We start from the raw sequence: 15,028 nt of genomic DNA, 5'->3' as shown, positions 1-15,028 counted from the left end.
ATGCCAAAACTAAACCAAAAGTAACTGGAAAAAAATACTTTGGTGATAAATCTGAATAATAAATCATTAAAATAAACTAGTTCAAAATATGGTCCTTAAATCACTGGAGATAATGCTATAAAATTTTAATAATTTACTTTAAAAAATGTGAGTCTCTTACCACAGATGCATTCTGGAGGATATAGATAGTTCCTTATAATGAGGATATCTTAGATTATAAAAAGATTGCTACTTCTATCTTAAATATCTTGGAAATTCTTGGATCACTTGATCTGGGGGAAGCTGGCTACCATGTAGTAAGGATGTTCAGGCAACTATTTAAGGACACACAGAACTCCAGAGTTAGTATGAAGATTACTTTAAACTGAAGACATTTGAGATTCAAGAGATGCTGAAAGAAGCCTTCCCACCAAAGCAGAAACGTCTGGAAAAGAGGTTTCCATAAATCGCCTCTTTGGAGCATATTCAGTTCCAGAAAGGAGATTGAGAGTGAAATTATCTCAAATCCCCTCTCTGCGGTAGTTTTACAGCCATGAGGAAGATGGAAAAGACCAAATCAGACTAGCATAACGAAGATTATCATCAGCTTTCTTATCTCCTGTTGCTATCCTAAAAACAGGTTTTCCTAAAGAAACCCATCTGTTCTTCCCATAGAAGAACTTTACTAACTTCAGTCATTTAGCAAGTCACTTATTTTGTGCACTCCCATAAGCATACGAATAAACTTTGTTTTTACTCTTCTTTCCCCAGTTTAATCCAGACTCCCAAACACTAAACACAAGCAGGTGCAAGAAGTTTTTCCTCCCCACCATCTATGGACAGGCCCACAAGGCAAGGGATGGAGGCTCCAGGCCAACAATCAGCAAAGAACTGAGGCTGCTATCAACCACAAGAATAAGCCTGGAAGGGGAGCCTCGAGATGACAGCAATCCTGGCCAACAGCTTCACAGCAACCCCATTAGAGACAGTGGGCTAGAACCACCCAATTAAATCACTCCCCAGAACCATTAGATATTAAATGTTTGTTGTTTTACGCTGCTAAATTTGGAGGGTAATCTTGAGGTAATCAGAGGCGACTCACTGGAAAAGACCCTGATGATGGGAAAAATTGAGGGCTGGAGGATGAGATGGTTGGATGGCATCACCGACTCAATGAAATGAGTTTGAGCAAACTCTAAGAGATAGTGAAGAATAGGGAAGCCTGGTGTGCTGCAGTCCATGGGGTTGCAAACAGTCCAACAGGAGTTGGCGACTGAACAACAACAATCTTGAGATAATCTGTCAGGTGGGAACAGATAACTAATATAACAAACATCAACGAAGACAAAGAAGGAAAGGAAGGAAGAGTATCAGCAGATGAACTACTACATTTCTGCTGGACAAGAAACAGATGGAGAAATGCTGAAAAGCACAGTGACCACAAACGAAGCTGACTGTTCTACAAAATCCCGAAGAAAGATTCGACCCAAAAACATCAACTAACAAGAGTAACAGTATGGACAGAAGAGAAGAAATTGGTTATTTTTAATTATATAAAACAATTAAATCCCCACAACTCACAGAAAAGGCATACTAGTTATCCATTTCTATATCCATACTAGTTATCATTTCCTAAGCAATCAATCAACAAAACTGGAAAGCCCTTCTTTTAAAAAACCGACCAAACCTTGAGGTAAAGCAACTACCACAAGGGTAATGGTGCCCAGAAGCAAAGACTTCTCCACACAGTAGGACTGAAGGTCCTCCAAGCACAACCGCCTATTATGAAGCAAAGCTGTCAACGTGACAAACCCAGCCCACTTTCACAAAATTTCTTTCAAGCAGTTTTTCTGCCTCCTTTTCAAATGCAGCCAACCGAGGATCACTGTACACTTCAAGAAAACCAGAAACATGAAGAAGAAAGATGATTCAAAATAGAGTAACTCTGTGCCTTCCAGTTAGTATTCCCATAAGAAATTCAAAATGGTATCATGTCCATAAATTAAGAACAGGTTGGCATAGAAAGGTATAAGCAGACAGTAAGAATGCATGTACTCTTGAAATTTAAAAGCATAAATATTGAAATTAATAATTCATTAGAAGTATAGGAAGAAATAATGAGAAAGCCTATCAGAAAGCTGAAAAAAGACCAGCAGATGAAAAGTATGACAGAAAAGATTAGAGAAGAAAAAGAATCTAGGCAGTATAACAATCAATAGTAGGTCTAAAGGCGGAAAACAGAAGGGAAAAAAGGAGGAAATAGAATAGGAGAGATAAAATTACCCTGAATGGAAGAGCTCAGGTTTTCAGATTCAAGTGATCTCCAGGTGCCAATGAATGGAAAGGGGGGTGCGGGGTAGTGTAGACCCACATAATTAGTCATCCACTGGTCCACTGAAAAACTTCAGGACAAGAACAAAGAGAAAATTCTAAAAGTTTCCAGGGGCAAACCACGTACACGGCACTAGAATTAGAATGATAACACAACTTTTATCAGTGGCAGAGGTTAATAGAAGTTAAGGTTTTTGTTATTCTGAGGGAAAATCATTTCTAATCTAAACTTTTATACACAGCCAAAATACTAAACTCAGGACCAGAGGAACAGCATTTTCATACACCTAAGCATGCTTACGGGTTACTTCTTATATGTAACTTTCTTAGGAAGTGACTAAAGGAGGTACTCCTGCAAAATAAGAGAATATACCTAAATTTAAAAAGAAACGATGGGAAGAGAGGGAGGGAAGAAAAACAGAATCCAGAAAGCTAGATCCAACCAGGATAAAAGTTGGGAACAGAGCTTCATACACAGGCCAAAAATCACAGAAGGCTATAAAAGAGAAAAAAGTCCTTGGGATAACAAAAAATAATTCAAAGAAGAAATAAAATGAGTAAAACTTTGAAAACACTTAATTATAGGGTAAAGGCAATGACTAGAGTAAAAAAGAACCTATTTAAACTTGACAAAAGGAACATTCTACTTGAAGTGGCAGCAAAGGCATGATTTTGAACCCTGAGCATGGTGACTGTCTTTAGTGATCAGCTCCATCCTAGCACTTGCTCTCAATGGACCTTGGTTGTGAAGTAAGCAAATGACCCTACCCCGATTCCTTTGCCAGCTCCCTGGAAGGAGACTGGAAAAAAGGGGAAGGGAAAAAACCTATTGATCTGTTTCTGTCAGCATCTCAGATGCACTGAAGGCAGCAGCCACAAGATGACAGCAGGGCTCTTTGGGGTAGAAACCCCGGGGAGTGGCTGCTGGTGCGCAGTGGTGAGTGGCACCAGCTGCAGCAGCCACACAGGCAGTACCTCTCCTGCTTCTGGGCAGCAAGTGCTAACCAGGCTCCCACCAGAGGCAGTAGCAGCTCGCTGAACCTCTCTCACCCTTTTGCTTTCTTGTTCTCACAATGTCTTTGTAATCAATTCTATGTAGTAAGTCCCTATGTGTTAGAAGTATCGGAGTGATTTCTTTTCATGTCATAAAAAAGGAAATATATTCCTTTCCACTAATCTAAACAACAGTTCAGTAAGAAAAAAATTTTAAGTATTTTTTACCATTTAAATCAACCTTGACAGAAAACAAAAAAACAAAAACCTATGTTTAACAAACAGCATGTAAATGTAAACAGAGTTGAAAATATTAAAGTTAGAGCTAATGTAAAGAAGCAGATGGAAGACCTGGAACTCTAAAGTTTACATCTTACAAGAGTTAAGAAATACTGGGTCACCCCTAGCAGTCCACTGGTTAAGACTCCACCTTCCAATGCAGACGGTGTGGTTCAATCCCTGGTTGGGGATTAGGATCCCACACACTGCTTAGTGTGCCCCAAAATAATCAATTAATTAAAAGATAAAAGAATTAAGAAATACTAAGTAATGGTTATTAGAATAAAGGGAAGATTAAATATAGAGGCACGATAAATGAGAAACTATCAATAATAGTTTTATCTATGATAAGAAACTAGAAGAAACAACAGACGGGCACAGAGAAATTGGTGAGTCACATTCTCATGACCATATTAGAAACTCACCTAAAGTTAATAAACATCAACATAAACATGTTACTCACAGATATGAGGATAATCACAGGATAAATTAAAAGAAACAAAAAAAGAAAGGCTAAAAGTGGTTGCCTTAGACCTTGGGAGATATCACAGGTTCATTTCCAGGCCACCAAAATAAGGCAATAATGGAGTTGGGGGCGGGCAGTGGTTGCCTTTAGGGAGTAAAACTGATAGAAAGAAAGAGGCGATGGAGAAGTGACTTTCATCATAAGCTTTCTAGTATTACTTGATTTATTTAATCTGAAACAAGGCTTACCTTAATAAACAATTTTATTTTAGTCATCTAATAGAAAAATGTTTAATAAAACAGAAAAATATTTAGGATGCACTAATTATAAGGTATAGACATATTCATTGATTTTGACCTAATTAAGAGGATTTGAAAATCTTTCAAGTTAATAGAAAACTGAAAAATTATTATTCATTACACAAATCAGGTAATTAGTTCCAATACTAGTAAACAAATCTCATGAATCTATCTGTTCTGAGGATAAGAAGCCTCTGTTAGCTATTTTAACTAGTTACTTTTAGATTAAGTAGCTCTGTTCACAATGAGAATACAGAGTATCATTAGACTTCAAAGTGTAAAATCAAATGGCATATTTATTTGCACTAATTACCATGAATATTACAGGTCATGCTTTGCAGAACTTCATAGTCATGCACAAATTAAATATGTAAAATACAATATCCTTTTAACTGGTCTTCCATGAGAGAGGGTAAAAAGCCACAATTGATTTCTCAAGATTTACCTTGATCTGGAATAAAATTTTAAAGCCATAAAAAATGGTTTGGGCAGCATTTACATATCAAAGGGGCTGAAAGGTATAAAAACATTTTAATTTTATAAAATAATCAGTCCTCATCAGAAGAAAAGATCAAAAGAAATATTCCAAAGACTTTATTTTTTACATTTGTCCCTTGACATGACTGATTACTTCCAATTTTCTTTTAAAGCACACCTTCCTTAAAAAAAAATTACAATTCTTTCAAACATTTTTTCACTGATTCACAAACTCTTTGTGAATTTTCTTTTTCAGTCAACCTAGTACTTACCATTTCTATAATAATGAACTAAAGCACATGAGCAAATAACCAGTTCTTAAAGTATCATGAAATTGTCAAAAAAATAAGTAGGAAAATCCCCTTAACATCTCATCCTCATACCTCACACTCGTAGCTCTATTGCTGAGATGGGAGTAGGGGGTAGATGTCCTCCAGTGAGCTTAGTAGCATTAGGCAATACTAAATAACAAGTGTATCTGTATCTCTTTTGTATTCCATTATCACAGGTAAACATCCATCTAGGATACCCATTATTATACTCTTAAAATCAAAACGAGCACTCATATTTCATATGGAATATCAAGTAATGCTCCTAAGCAGTTCTTTGTTACCTCTCCTTATTTATCGTGCCTTGTACTACACACAATTTTACTACATCTCTTAATACATCTTAAAGCCGCTTCAAGGTCAAGAATTGTATTTTGCTTTCCTACCGTGTCTTATATTGTCTTTGAGATCCTCTAATTCCTAAAGTAGCATGATTATCTAGTAAAGCAATAAATATTATTTCTTCAAAGATACAGATTTTGCCATTAAGTGAAAGTGAATGTCACTCAGTCATGTCCGACTCTTTGAGACCCAATGGACTATACAGTCCATGGGATACTGCAGACCAAAATATTGGAGTGGGTAGCCTTTGCCTTCTCTAGGGTTATCTTCCCAACCCAGAGATCGAACTCAGGTCTCCCACACTGCAGGCAGATTCTTTACCAGCTGAGCCACAAGGGAAGCCCATTAAGTGAAAGGGGCAAGGCAATTCCAATTACCATCACAAAGCAATTTGAGGGAAACCAGATAGTTTTCCATAGTTTATAACAGAAGAGAATATATCATATCCATTTATATGGAGGATCAGGTGGGTTTTTATCACTGTTAATATATATATGTAATATATATGAGGAAACAATGGAAACAGTGAGAGACTTTATTTTGGGGGCTCCAAAATCACTGCAGATGGTGACCGCAGTCAGGAAATTAAAAGACGCTTGCTCCTTGGAAGAAAAGCTATGACCAACCCAGATAGCAAATTAAAAAGAAGAGACATTACTTTGCCAACAAAGGTCCGTCTAGTCAAAGATATAATTTTTCCAGTAGTCATATAGGGATGTGAGAGTTGGATTATGAAAAAAGCTGATCACCAAAGAACTGATGCTTTTGAACTGTGGTGTTGGAGAAGACTCTTGAGAGTCCCTTGGACTACAAGGTGATCAAACAGGTCAATCCTAAAGGAAATCAAACCTGAATATTCATTGGAAGGACTGATGCTGAAGCTGAAACTCCAATACTTTGGCCACCTGATGCAAAGAACCAACTCATTTGAAAAGACCCTGATGCTAGGAAAGATTGAAGGCAGGAGAAGGGGACGACAGAAGATGAGATGGTTGGATGGCATCACCGACTTGATGGACATGAGTCTGGACTTGATGGACATGATGGACACCAGTCAGTCCAGGAGCCAGTGATGGACAGGGAAGCTTGGCATGCTGCAATCCACGGGGTCGCAAAGAGTCGGACACAACTGAGCAACTGAACTGAATGTGTGTGTGTATACATATATATATATATCACTTAATATATATTTTATCACTGTCACTTAATATATATTTTATCACTGTCAATATATATTTTCTCCTCATATATTTGACTTCTATAGCATAGCTCTATTTAAATACATATATATTTAAGAATATTAACAAAAGAGATTTTTATTAATGTTTCAAAGTTTCAGATGCTCATTACCCCTAGAATATGGGCAACCTCAAATTTTAACCAGGGACTGCTCTTATGTTTGCAACACAGGTTTTACCTGTGTATGTTCTGTTTAGCTCTAAGAGTTTTTGAGCCAAATTTGGTAATGAATTCAGTTGATTTTCTATTTTTAAGTAGCATTTCAGAGATAGTATCTCTGTTAATAAGTAGTAACTCTCATATTAATAAGTAGTTTAATTAAAGAAATTAATATTTAAAGGTCCTTTTTATCCTTTAGTAAGTCCTAAAAATGTAACTAGCTGACATCTATTTCAAAAGTTTGCTTTTAAAATATTAGACTGCTTTTGTCCTATACCCACTTTTATTCTTGTACAGTAACTACCCCACAACCTAAGAGAATTTTGAATAGATTCTGGGAAACTAAATGATAATTACCAAGTGAAAATGATTGCCCAGGGAGTCTTACACTATGGTAACAATAACATTTATTGAACATCATGCTAACAACCATTTGATATGAATCTCCTTTAATCAATTAATGGACAAATCCTCAGCTATATCCTTAACTCAATGGCTGGCTAAACACTGCTCTTGGAGAAGGAAATGGCAACCCTCTCCAGTATTCTTGCCTGGAAAATCCCAAGGACAGAGAAGCCTGGAGGGCTACAGTCTATAGGATCGCAAAGAGTTGAACATGACTGAGCAACTACACTTTGAATTTCAAACACTGCTCTGGTTTAGATCACTGATTTTTAAACTGTGCTCACTCAACAGGGCACAAAGGGCAGTAGTTCCTGGACTTGGGGCTAGAAATCTGAAGTAGCTGGGGTGCTTCTGAAAACCAAATTCTCAAAGCCAACTAAATCCTACTGAATTTGGATCTCTAGATTTTTCTTTTAAAAAAAAAAGAAAAGCTTACTATGATGGTAATAGGGGCTTCCCAAGTGGCTCAGTGGTAAAGAATTTGTTTGCCAATGCGGGAGCCACAGGGTTGGGAAGATCCCCTGGAAGAGAGTATGGCAATCCACTCCAGTTTTTTGCCTGGAGAATCCCATGGACAGAGGAGCCTGGTGGACTATGGTGCATGTGGCTGCAAACAGTGAGACATGAGTGAGCGAAAGAACACACACTCACACATGATGGTAATACTACCACAATGGTGAAAATGAAAGTGTTAGCTGCTCAGTCTTGTCTGACTCTTTGTGACCCCCATGGACTGTAGGCCACCAGGCTCCTCTGTCCATGGGATCCTCCAGGAAAGAATACTGGAGTGGGTTGCCATTCCCTTCTCCAGGGGATCTTCCCAACCCAGGAGTCTCCTGCATTGCAGGCAGATTTTTTACCGTCTGAGCCACCAATGTAACCCAAACATCCAGCAGCATTTGGGATATGCTATCCTAAAAAGTTCCATGGTGACCTTAAGAGGCCACCCAGAATACAACTCCACATGCTGCCCCAAAATGTTCAACAACCAAAGCAGCCCCACTTTTGTCTACTTCAAATAATGGTAAGTAAGATGTGAGCTTAGAGAAGGAGTAAGAGTAAAATGAGTTCCACTACTTTCTTTTTTTAATCAATTTACTACCAGATATCATCAACTATAGCTTTAGATCAATGAACAGTGTTTCTGATCAACTTCTAATCACTCCTTATTTGTCTCCCTTCTCCATGAAGGGAACATAAGAAAGGAACACAGGAGTGATGGCTTTCTTGTGTTCCTCCCAGATGCAAAAAAACTGGCCTTGCACCCTGGCAGTATTAACAGTTCTAATGAAGCTGTTAAAAAATAGGACCGGAGTCTTCAAATAATGAAACCTGGTTTAGGATTATCATTTGAAATAAGGTGCTAAATTTTCATTAAGTTTCAAAATGAGCTAACTATATAATGAAGAAAAACAACATTAAATCATATCTTAGAAGCCCAAATTCTAAAATACAGAACAATGAAGGGGGAAGAAAAGAAAGCTACAGAAGACCAATGCTGTACTGCCAATTTTGCCTCTATCTAGTTACAAGATTAAAGCAAATATTCTATTTTCTGGATTCCACCCCCTCAAATATATCCACAGACACACTCACTTCAGTTCAGTCACTCAGTCATCTTAGACTCTTTGCAATCCCATGAACGGCAGCACGCCAGGCCTCCCTGTCCATCACCAACTCCTGGAGTCCATCCAAATCCATGTCCATTGTGTCGGTGATGCCATCCAACCATCTCATCCTCTGTCGTCCCCTTCTCCTCCTTCCTTCAATCTTTCCCAGCATCAGGGTCTTTTCAAATGAGTCAGCTCTCCACATCAGGTGGCCAAAGTATTGGAGTTTCAACATCAGTCCCTCCAATGAACACCCAGGAGTGATCTCCTTTAGAATGGACTGGTTGGATCTCCCTGCAGTCCATGGGACTCTCAAGAGTTTTCTCCAAAACCACAGTTCAAAAGTATCAATTCTTCGGCACTCAGCTTTCTTTATAGTCCAACTCTCACAACCATACATGACCACTGGAAAAACCAGAGCCTTGACTAGATGGACCTTTGTTGACAAAGTAATGTCTCTGCTTTTTAATATGCTGTCTAGGTTGGTCATAACTTTCTTTCCAGATGATCAACACTGAAATCAGATTGATTATATCCTTTGCAGCCAAAGATGAAGAAGCTGTATACAGTCAGCAAAAACAAGACCAGGAGCTGACTGTAGCTCAGATCATGAACTCCTTATTGCTAAATTCAGACTTAAATTGAAGAAAGTGGGTAAAACCACTAGACACATTCAGGTATGACCTAAATCAAATCCCTTACGAATATACAGTGGAGGTGAGAAATAGATTTAAGGGACTAGATCTGATAGACAAGAGTGCCTGATGACTATAAACGGAGGTTCGTGATATTGTACAGGAGACTGGGAGCAAGACCATCCCCAAGAAAAACAAATGCAAAAATGCAAAATGGCTTTCTGAGGAGGCCTTACAAATAGCTGTGAAAAGAAGAGAGGCGAAAAACAAAGGAGAAAAGGAAAGATATACCCATTTGAATGCCGAGTTCCACAGAGTAGCAAGGAGAGGTAAGAAACCTTCCTCAGTGATCAATACAAAGCAGTAGAGGAAAAGAACAGAATGGGAAAGACTAGAGATCTCTTCAAGAAAATTAGAGATACCAAAGATGGGCTCGATAAAGGACAGAAATGGTATGGACCTAACAGAAGCAGAAGATATTAAGAAGAGGTGGCAAGAATACACAGAAGAACTGTACAAAAAAGATCTTCATGACCCAGATAATCCCAAAGGTGTGATCACTAACACTCACCTAGAGCCAGACATCCTGGAATTTGTAGCCAGGTGGGCCTTAGGAAGCATCACTACGAACAAAGCTAGTGGAGATGATGGAATTCCAGTTGAGCTATTTCAAAGCCTGAAAGATGATGCTGTGGAAGTGCTGCACAATATGCCAGCAAACTTGGAAAACTCAGCAGTGGCCACAGGACTGGAAAAGGTCAGTTTTCATTCCAATCTCAAAGAAAGGCAATGCCAAAGAATGCTCAAACTACCACACAATTGCACTCATCTCACACACTAGTAAAGTAATGCTTAAAATTCTCCAAGCCAGGCTTCAGCAATATGTGAACCGTGAACTTCCAGATGTTCAAGCTGGTTTTAGAAAAAGCAGAGGAACCAGAGATCAAATTGCCAACATCGCTGGATCATCGAAAAAGCAAGAGCATTCCAAAAGGACATCTATTTCTGCTTTATTGACTATGCCAAAGCCTTTGACTGTGTGGATCACAATAAACTGTGACAATGCTGAAAGACATGGGAATACCAGACAACCTGACCTGCCTCTTGAGATACCTGTATGCAGGTCAGGAAGCAAGAGTTAGAACTGGACATGGAACAACAGACTGGTTCCAAATAGGAAAAGGAGTACATCAAGGCTGTATATTGTCACCCTGCTTATTTAACTTATATGCAGAGTACATCATGAGAAATGCTAGGCTGGAAGAAGCACAAGCGGGAATCAAGATTGCCGGGAGAAATATCAATAACCTCAGATATGCAGATGACACCACCCTTATGGCAGAAAGTGAAGAAGAACTAAAGAGCCTCTTGATGAAAGTGAAAGAGGAGAGTGAAAAAGCTGGCTTAAAGCTCAACATTCAGAAAACAAAGATCATGGCATCTGGTCCCATCACTTCATGGGACATAGATGGGGAAACAGTGGAAACAGTGTCAGACTTTATTTTTGGGGGCTCCAAAATCACTGCAGATGGTGATTGCAGCCATGAAATTAAAAGACGCTTGCTCCTTGGAAGGAAAGTTATCACCACAAACACACTAAGTCTCCCAAGAAGAGTTCACAAATTAAAAATCCTTTCCAGGCATAGCTTTATTTACAAGTGAGTTTCTAAATATTAGATACAATGTTATGGCCATAATTAATACTTATTAGGAAATAAGACAGGAAGTAAATTCTTATTAAATGCAATATTCAGTCAAAGTTGTTATATACCAGAAAAAAAAACAATTACTTCATGATCAAAAGAAAATTAGGGCTAAACAGAAATTTATCTGCTCTGATATCTTCCCTCAAGAGGAACTAAAAAACAGCTAAGTGAACAAATCTAAATTATAGCAGTGTAACATCACTGAATTGTTAATAATTTGATTTATTCATTCTGTTCCTAAACAGCATAAAATATCACCTGTTTGTAGCTCATTGAAAATTATTCCAGAGATATCTAAAACCTCTTTAATATTCCTCTCAGTATATAAAACTTTTCTAGTGTAGCATCTCATTATCCTATCCACACTATTCCTGTCTGAACACTCAGTTCCACTCACTGGAATAAACATCTGCTACAAACATTATTAATGAGATAACATATCAAAGGATCCAAGCAAGTTACTAACTTCCTGGGGTAATTACACTGTTCTGTATAAAAACCATTAGAGCAGTAACTATGTTCAGAAGCTCCCTGAACATATTATAAATGGTTTATCTACATAACAGCTATTTCTGCAAGTCACCAAGTATTTGTCAGGACAAGTATAGCATGACTACATGTCTAGCACTCAATTAAAACAAAGGCATAGGACATTTTTATGAGAAAAAAAATTACAATTTACATTTCAAATCTATACGTTTAGTAAATTGCTTATATAAAAGCTCAAAACCAGAAGTTAAGCAATAACTACAATGAATTGTGTATTCAATTTTTCTTAAAGCAAGAATGCTTGTATATACATGTGTATTACATATACATATATATATACATATATATATACACATGTGTATTACATATACATATATATATATACACACACACACACATATAATACACATACATCAGAAGTATGTGTGAAAATATCAGTAGCTATCTTTTACGGAGTGTCCACTGTATGCTAATTGTTTGGAATTACTTTATTTAATCCTTTTATAGCAAATCTGTTGGGTAATGGATTGCCATTATCTTATATGAATCCAAACATTTTTCTTAGGGTCATCTAGCTTTATCCTACCCTATGTGTCATGTTCTTTGAAATATGTTGTTGCTGCTGCTGCTTTTGACTAAGTGGTTTACATTTTTGTTTGGAAATTAATGTGACAGAGTTGTCACATTTAAAATCTCAAAAATTTCACAACCATCACAAATGTTCCCATAACTTTCATGCGAAGACACTGACAGCTTTTCAATGATTAATTGATCCAATAAACATTTACTGAGTGCCCATCACGTGCCAGGCACTATTCTAGGCACTGAGGACACAGTGGTTAGAAAGACAAAAGTCTCAGTTCTCGTAGTTTGCTTTCATTATGGCTATCTATTCATTAAAAGACTTTTGCTTATCTATACAAATTATTCCCATAGCATTACATACTTCTTATGGCAAATATACTTTGAGTTCTTTTCTTTTACTTCATTATTGGCATTACAATAGTAGTTATAAAAATATTAATATTAACAGTAAAATCAAGTTATATCCACTCCATATCTCCATAGGTATCTTTTAAGGTCACCACAAAGTTAAATGTAGATGAAGACAGCACTTAAAAAAAAAGAAAAAATTATCATTTTGACACTCAAAAATTGTCATAAAAATCAAATGCAACTTATATCATCTTCAAAATAATATTTAAAAATAAAATATGAAAACAGGATCTTAAAGAGATTATTTTCTTTCCCATTTTACTGCAGCATTATTCATAATAGGCAAGATATGAAAATAACCTATCCACCAACAGATGAATAAAAATGATGCATGTAAGTATATATATATATAATTTTAAAAATGTATATTATATACACACACACAATGGAATATTATTCAGCCATGAGAAAAAAGAAAACCCTGTCACTTGTGACAACATGCAACTTGGGGACATCAGTTAAATGGAATAAGGCAGAAAAAGACAAACACTGTAAGATGTCACTTATATGTGGAATCTGAAAAAGCCGAACTCACAGAAACCAAAACTGGAATGGTAGTTACCAAGGGATAAGAGGGTGGGAAAAATGAGGAGATACTAATCAAAGGGTACAAGCTGCCAGCTATAAGACAAATAAGTTTTGATGATCTAATGCACAACATGCTGATTATAGTTACTATTGTATTTACATACTTGAAAATTGCTAAGATGATAGATCTTAAATGTTCTCACTGTCGAAAAGAAACGGTTATTATGGAAGTGATAGAAGTGTTAGTTAACACCATAGCAGTAACCATTTTGCAACATATGTGTACCAAATCAACAATTTGTACACCTTAAACCTGCTTAATGCCACATCAAACTGTATCTCAACAAACCTGGAAAAAAACTAAAATAACTAAAATATACATAAATGTATATATGAAAGTGAAAGTGAAGTTGCTCAGTCACGTCCAACTCTTTGCAACCCCATGGACTGTAGCCTTCCAGGCTTCTCCGTCCATGGGATTTTCCAGGCAAGAGTACCTAGAATGGGTTGCCATTTCCTTCTCCAGGGGATTTTCCCGACTCAGGGCTCAAACCAGGGTCTCCTGCATTGCAGGCAGACTCTTTACCTTCTGAGCCACGAAGGAAGCCCCATATGCGTGTGTATATATCACATACATATATGTGCGTTCATGCTAAGTTGCTTCAGTTGTGTCCGACTCTTTGTGACCCTATTGACTGTAGCCCGCCAATCTCCTCTGTCCATGGGATTCTTCAGACGAGAATACTGGGGGAGGCTGCCATGCCCTCCTCCAGGGGATCTTCCTGACCCAGGAATCGAACCTGTACCTCCTGCACTGCAGGTGGATTCTTTTACTGCTGAGCCGCTGGGGAAGCCCATACACATACTACATACAGTCTAATTATTCTAAAATATGTTCATTATGAAAAAATTAATGACTTCTATATTAATTTCTGTTAAAGTAGTTATTTCAACTGGTATAAAATTCGCTGAATGAATAAATACATATATAGCAAAGCCATATAAAATATATTACAATCGAGAAAAAGTTAACTGGTATTGAGGAAGCATAAAATTTTTACTAATTAATACTTTTAAACTTAGGAATATGAAATGTGAAGCTAAGCTCTGTTGTAAGAATAGAACCATAAGAGTGGATAAAATTACGAAAAGTATTAGTAAGGATTAACAGAAAAAGGAAAAACTATCGAAGGAATAAAATACAGAATGAATCAGGGGACTTGGTAATTTTTAGATTATAAACTCATAATACATCTGTTAATTTTAGAAGTGCCCAATAACCATTAAAGACAAGGTGGTGGGCAGCAGACATACCAAAAGTACAATATTATTAAGAAAAAATACTTTCAGATTTACATTTAATCTGAAACCAAATATTTAAAAAATGAAAGAGATAACTGTAGTAGACAACGAAGAATACTAGTAAAACAAAAACTATACAATATATGAAACAGTTTATTTTGCTGTTCATGTCACTCCCAAAAGTACAAACCTTCTCTCACAACAAAGCAATATTCTTCAAGCATTTGGGTTATTTAGTATAACTTTTCTTTTTCAGAAGTCTAACTTACCGAGTACCATCTGCTTTCCAGCTTACTTTATATGGCTTCTGCTCCAAAAGTTTAATGTTTTGCTTGTCCATGGAAACAGGCTGTGCTCCAGGGAATCCAGACCTTAACGAAGATCACTGTATCACTATTATGGCTGGTATCCATACAAAGCAATACATGTCTTAAACCAATCTCACATGAGTCACACATGTAGCA

The 15,028-nt window shown here is 37.1% G+C and overlaps 1 protein-coding gene across 2 annotated transcripts in view; it reads right to left on the bottom strand.

The window, feature by feature from the left end:
• RNGTT (RNA guanylyltransferase and 5'-phosphatase) overlaps positions 1-15,028 on the bottom strand; it is a 232,855-nt gene that overhangs the window by 172,348 nt on the left and 45,479 nt on the right. For both annotated transcript variants that reach the window (XM_068984909.1, XM_068984910.1), the window contains exon 8: positions 14,834-14,935. In XM_068984909.1, coding sequence (XP_068841010.1) covers positions 14,834-14,935 — 102 coding nt within the window. The remainder of the gene's footprint in view (positions 1-14,833; positions 14,936-15,028) is intronic.

This window comes from Capricornis sumatraensis, chromosome 13 (genome assembly GCF_032405125.1).
Source record: "Capricornis sumatraensis isolate serow.1 chromosome 13, serow.2, whole genome shotgun sequence".
Taxonomy (NCBI): Eukaryota; Metazoa; Chordata; class Mammalia; order Artiodactyla; family Bovidae; genus Capricornis; species Capricornis sumatraensis.
The sequence above is the reverse complement of the archived record's forward strand: the minus strand, read 5'-3'. Positions and strand labels throughout refer to the sequence as shown.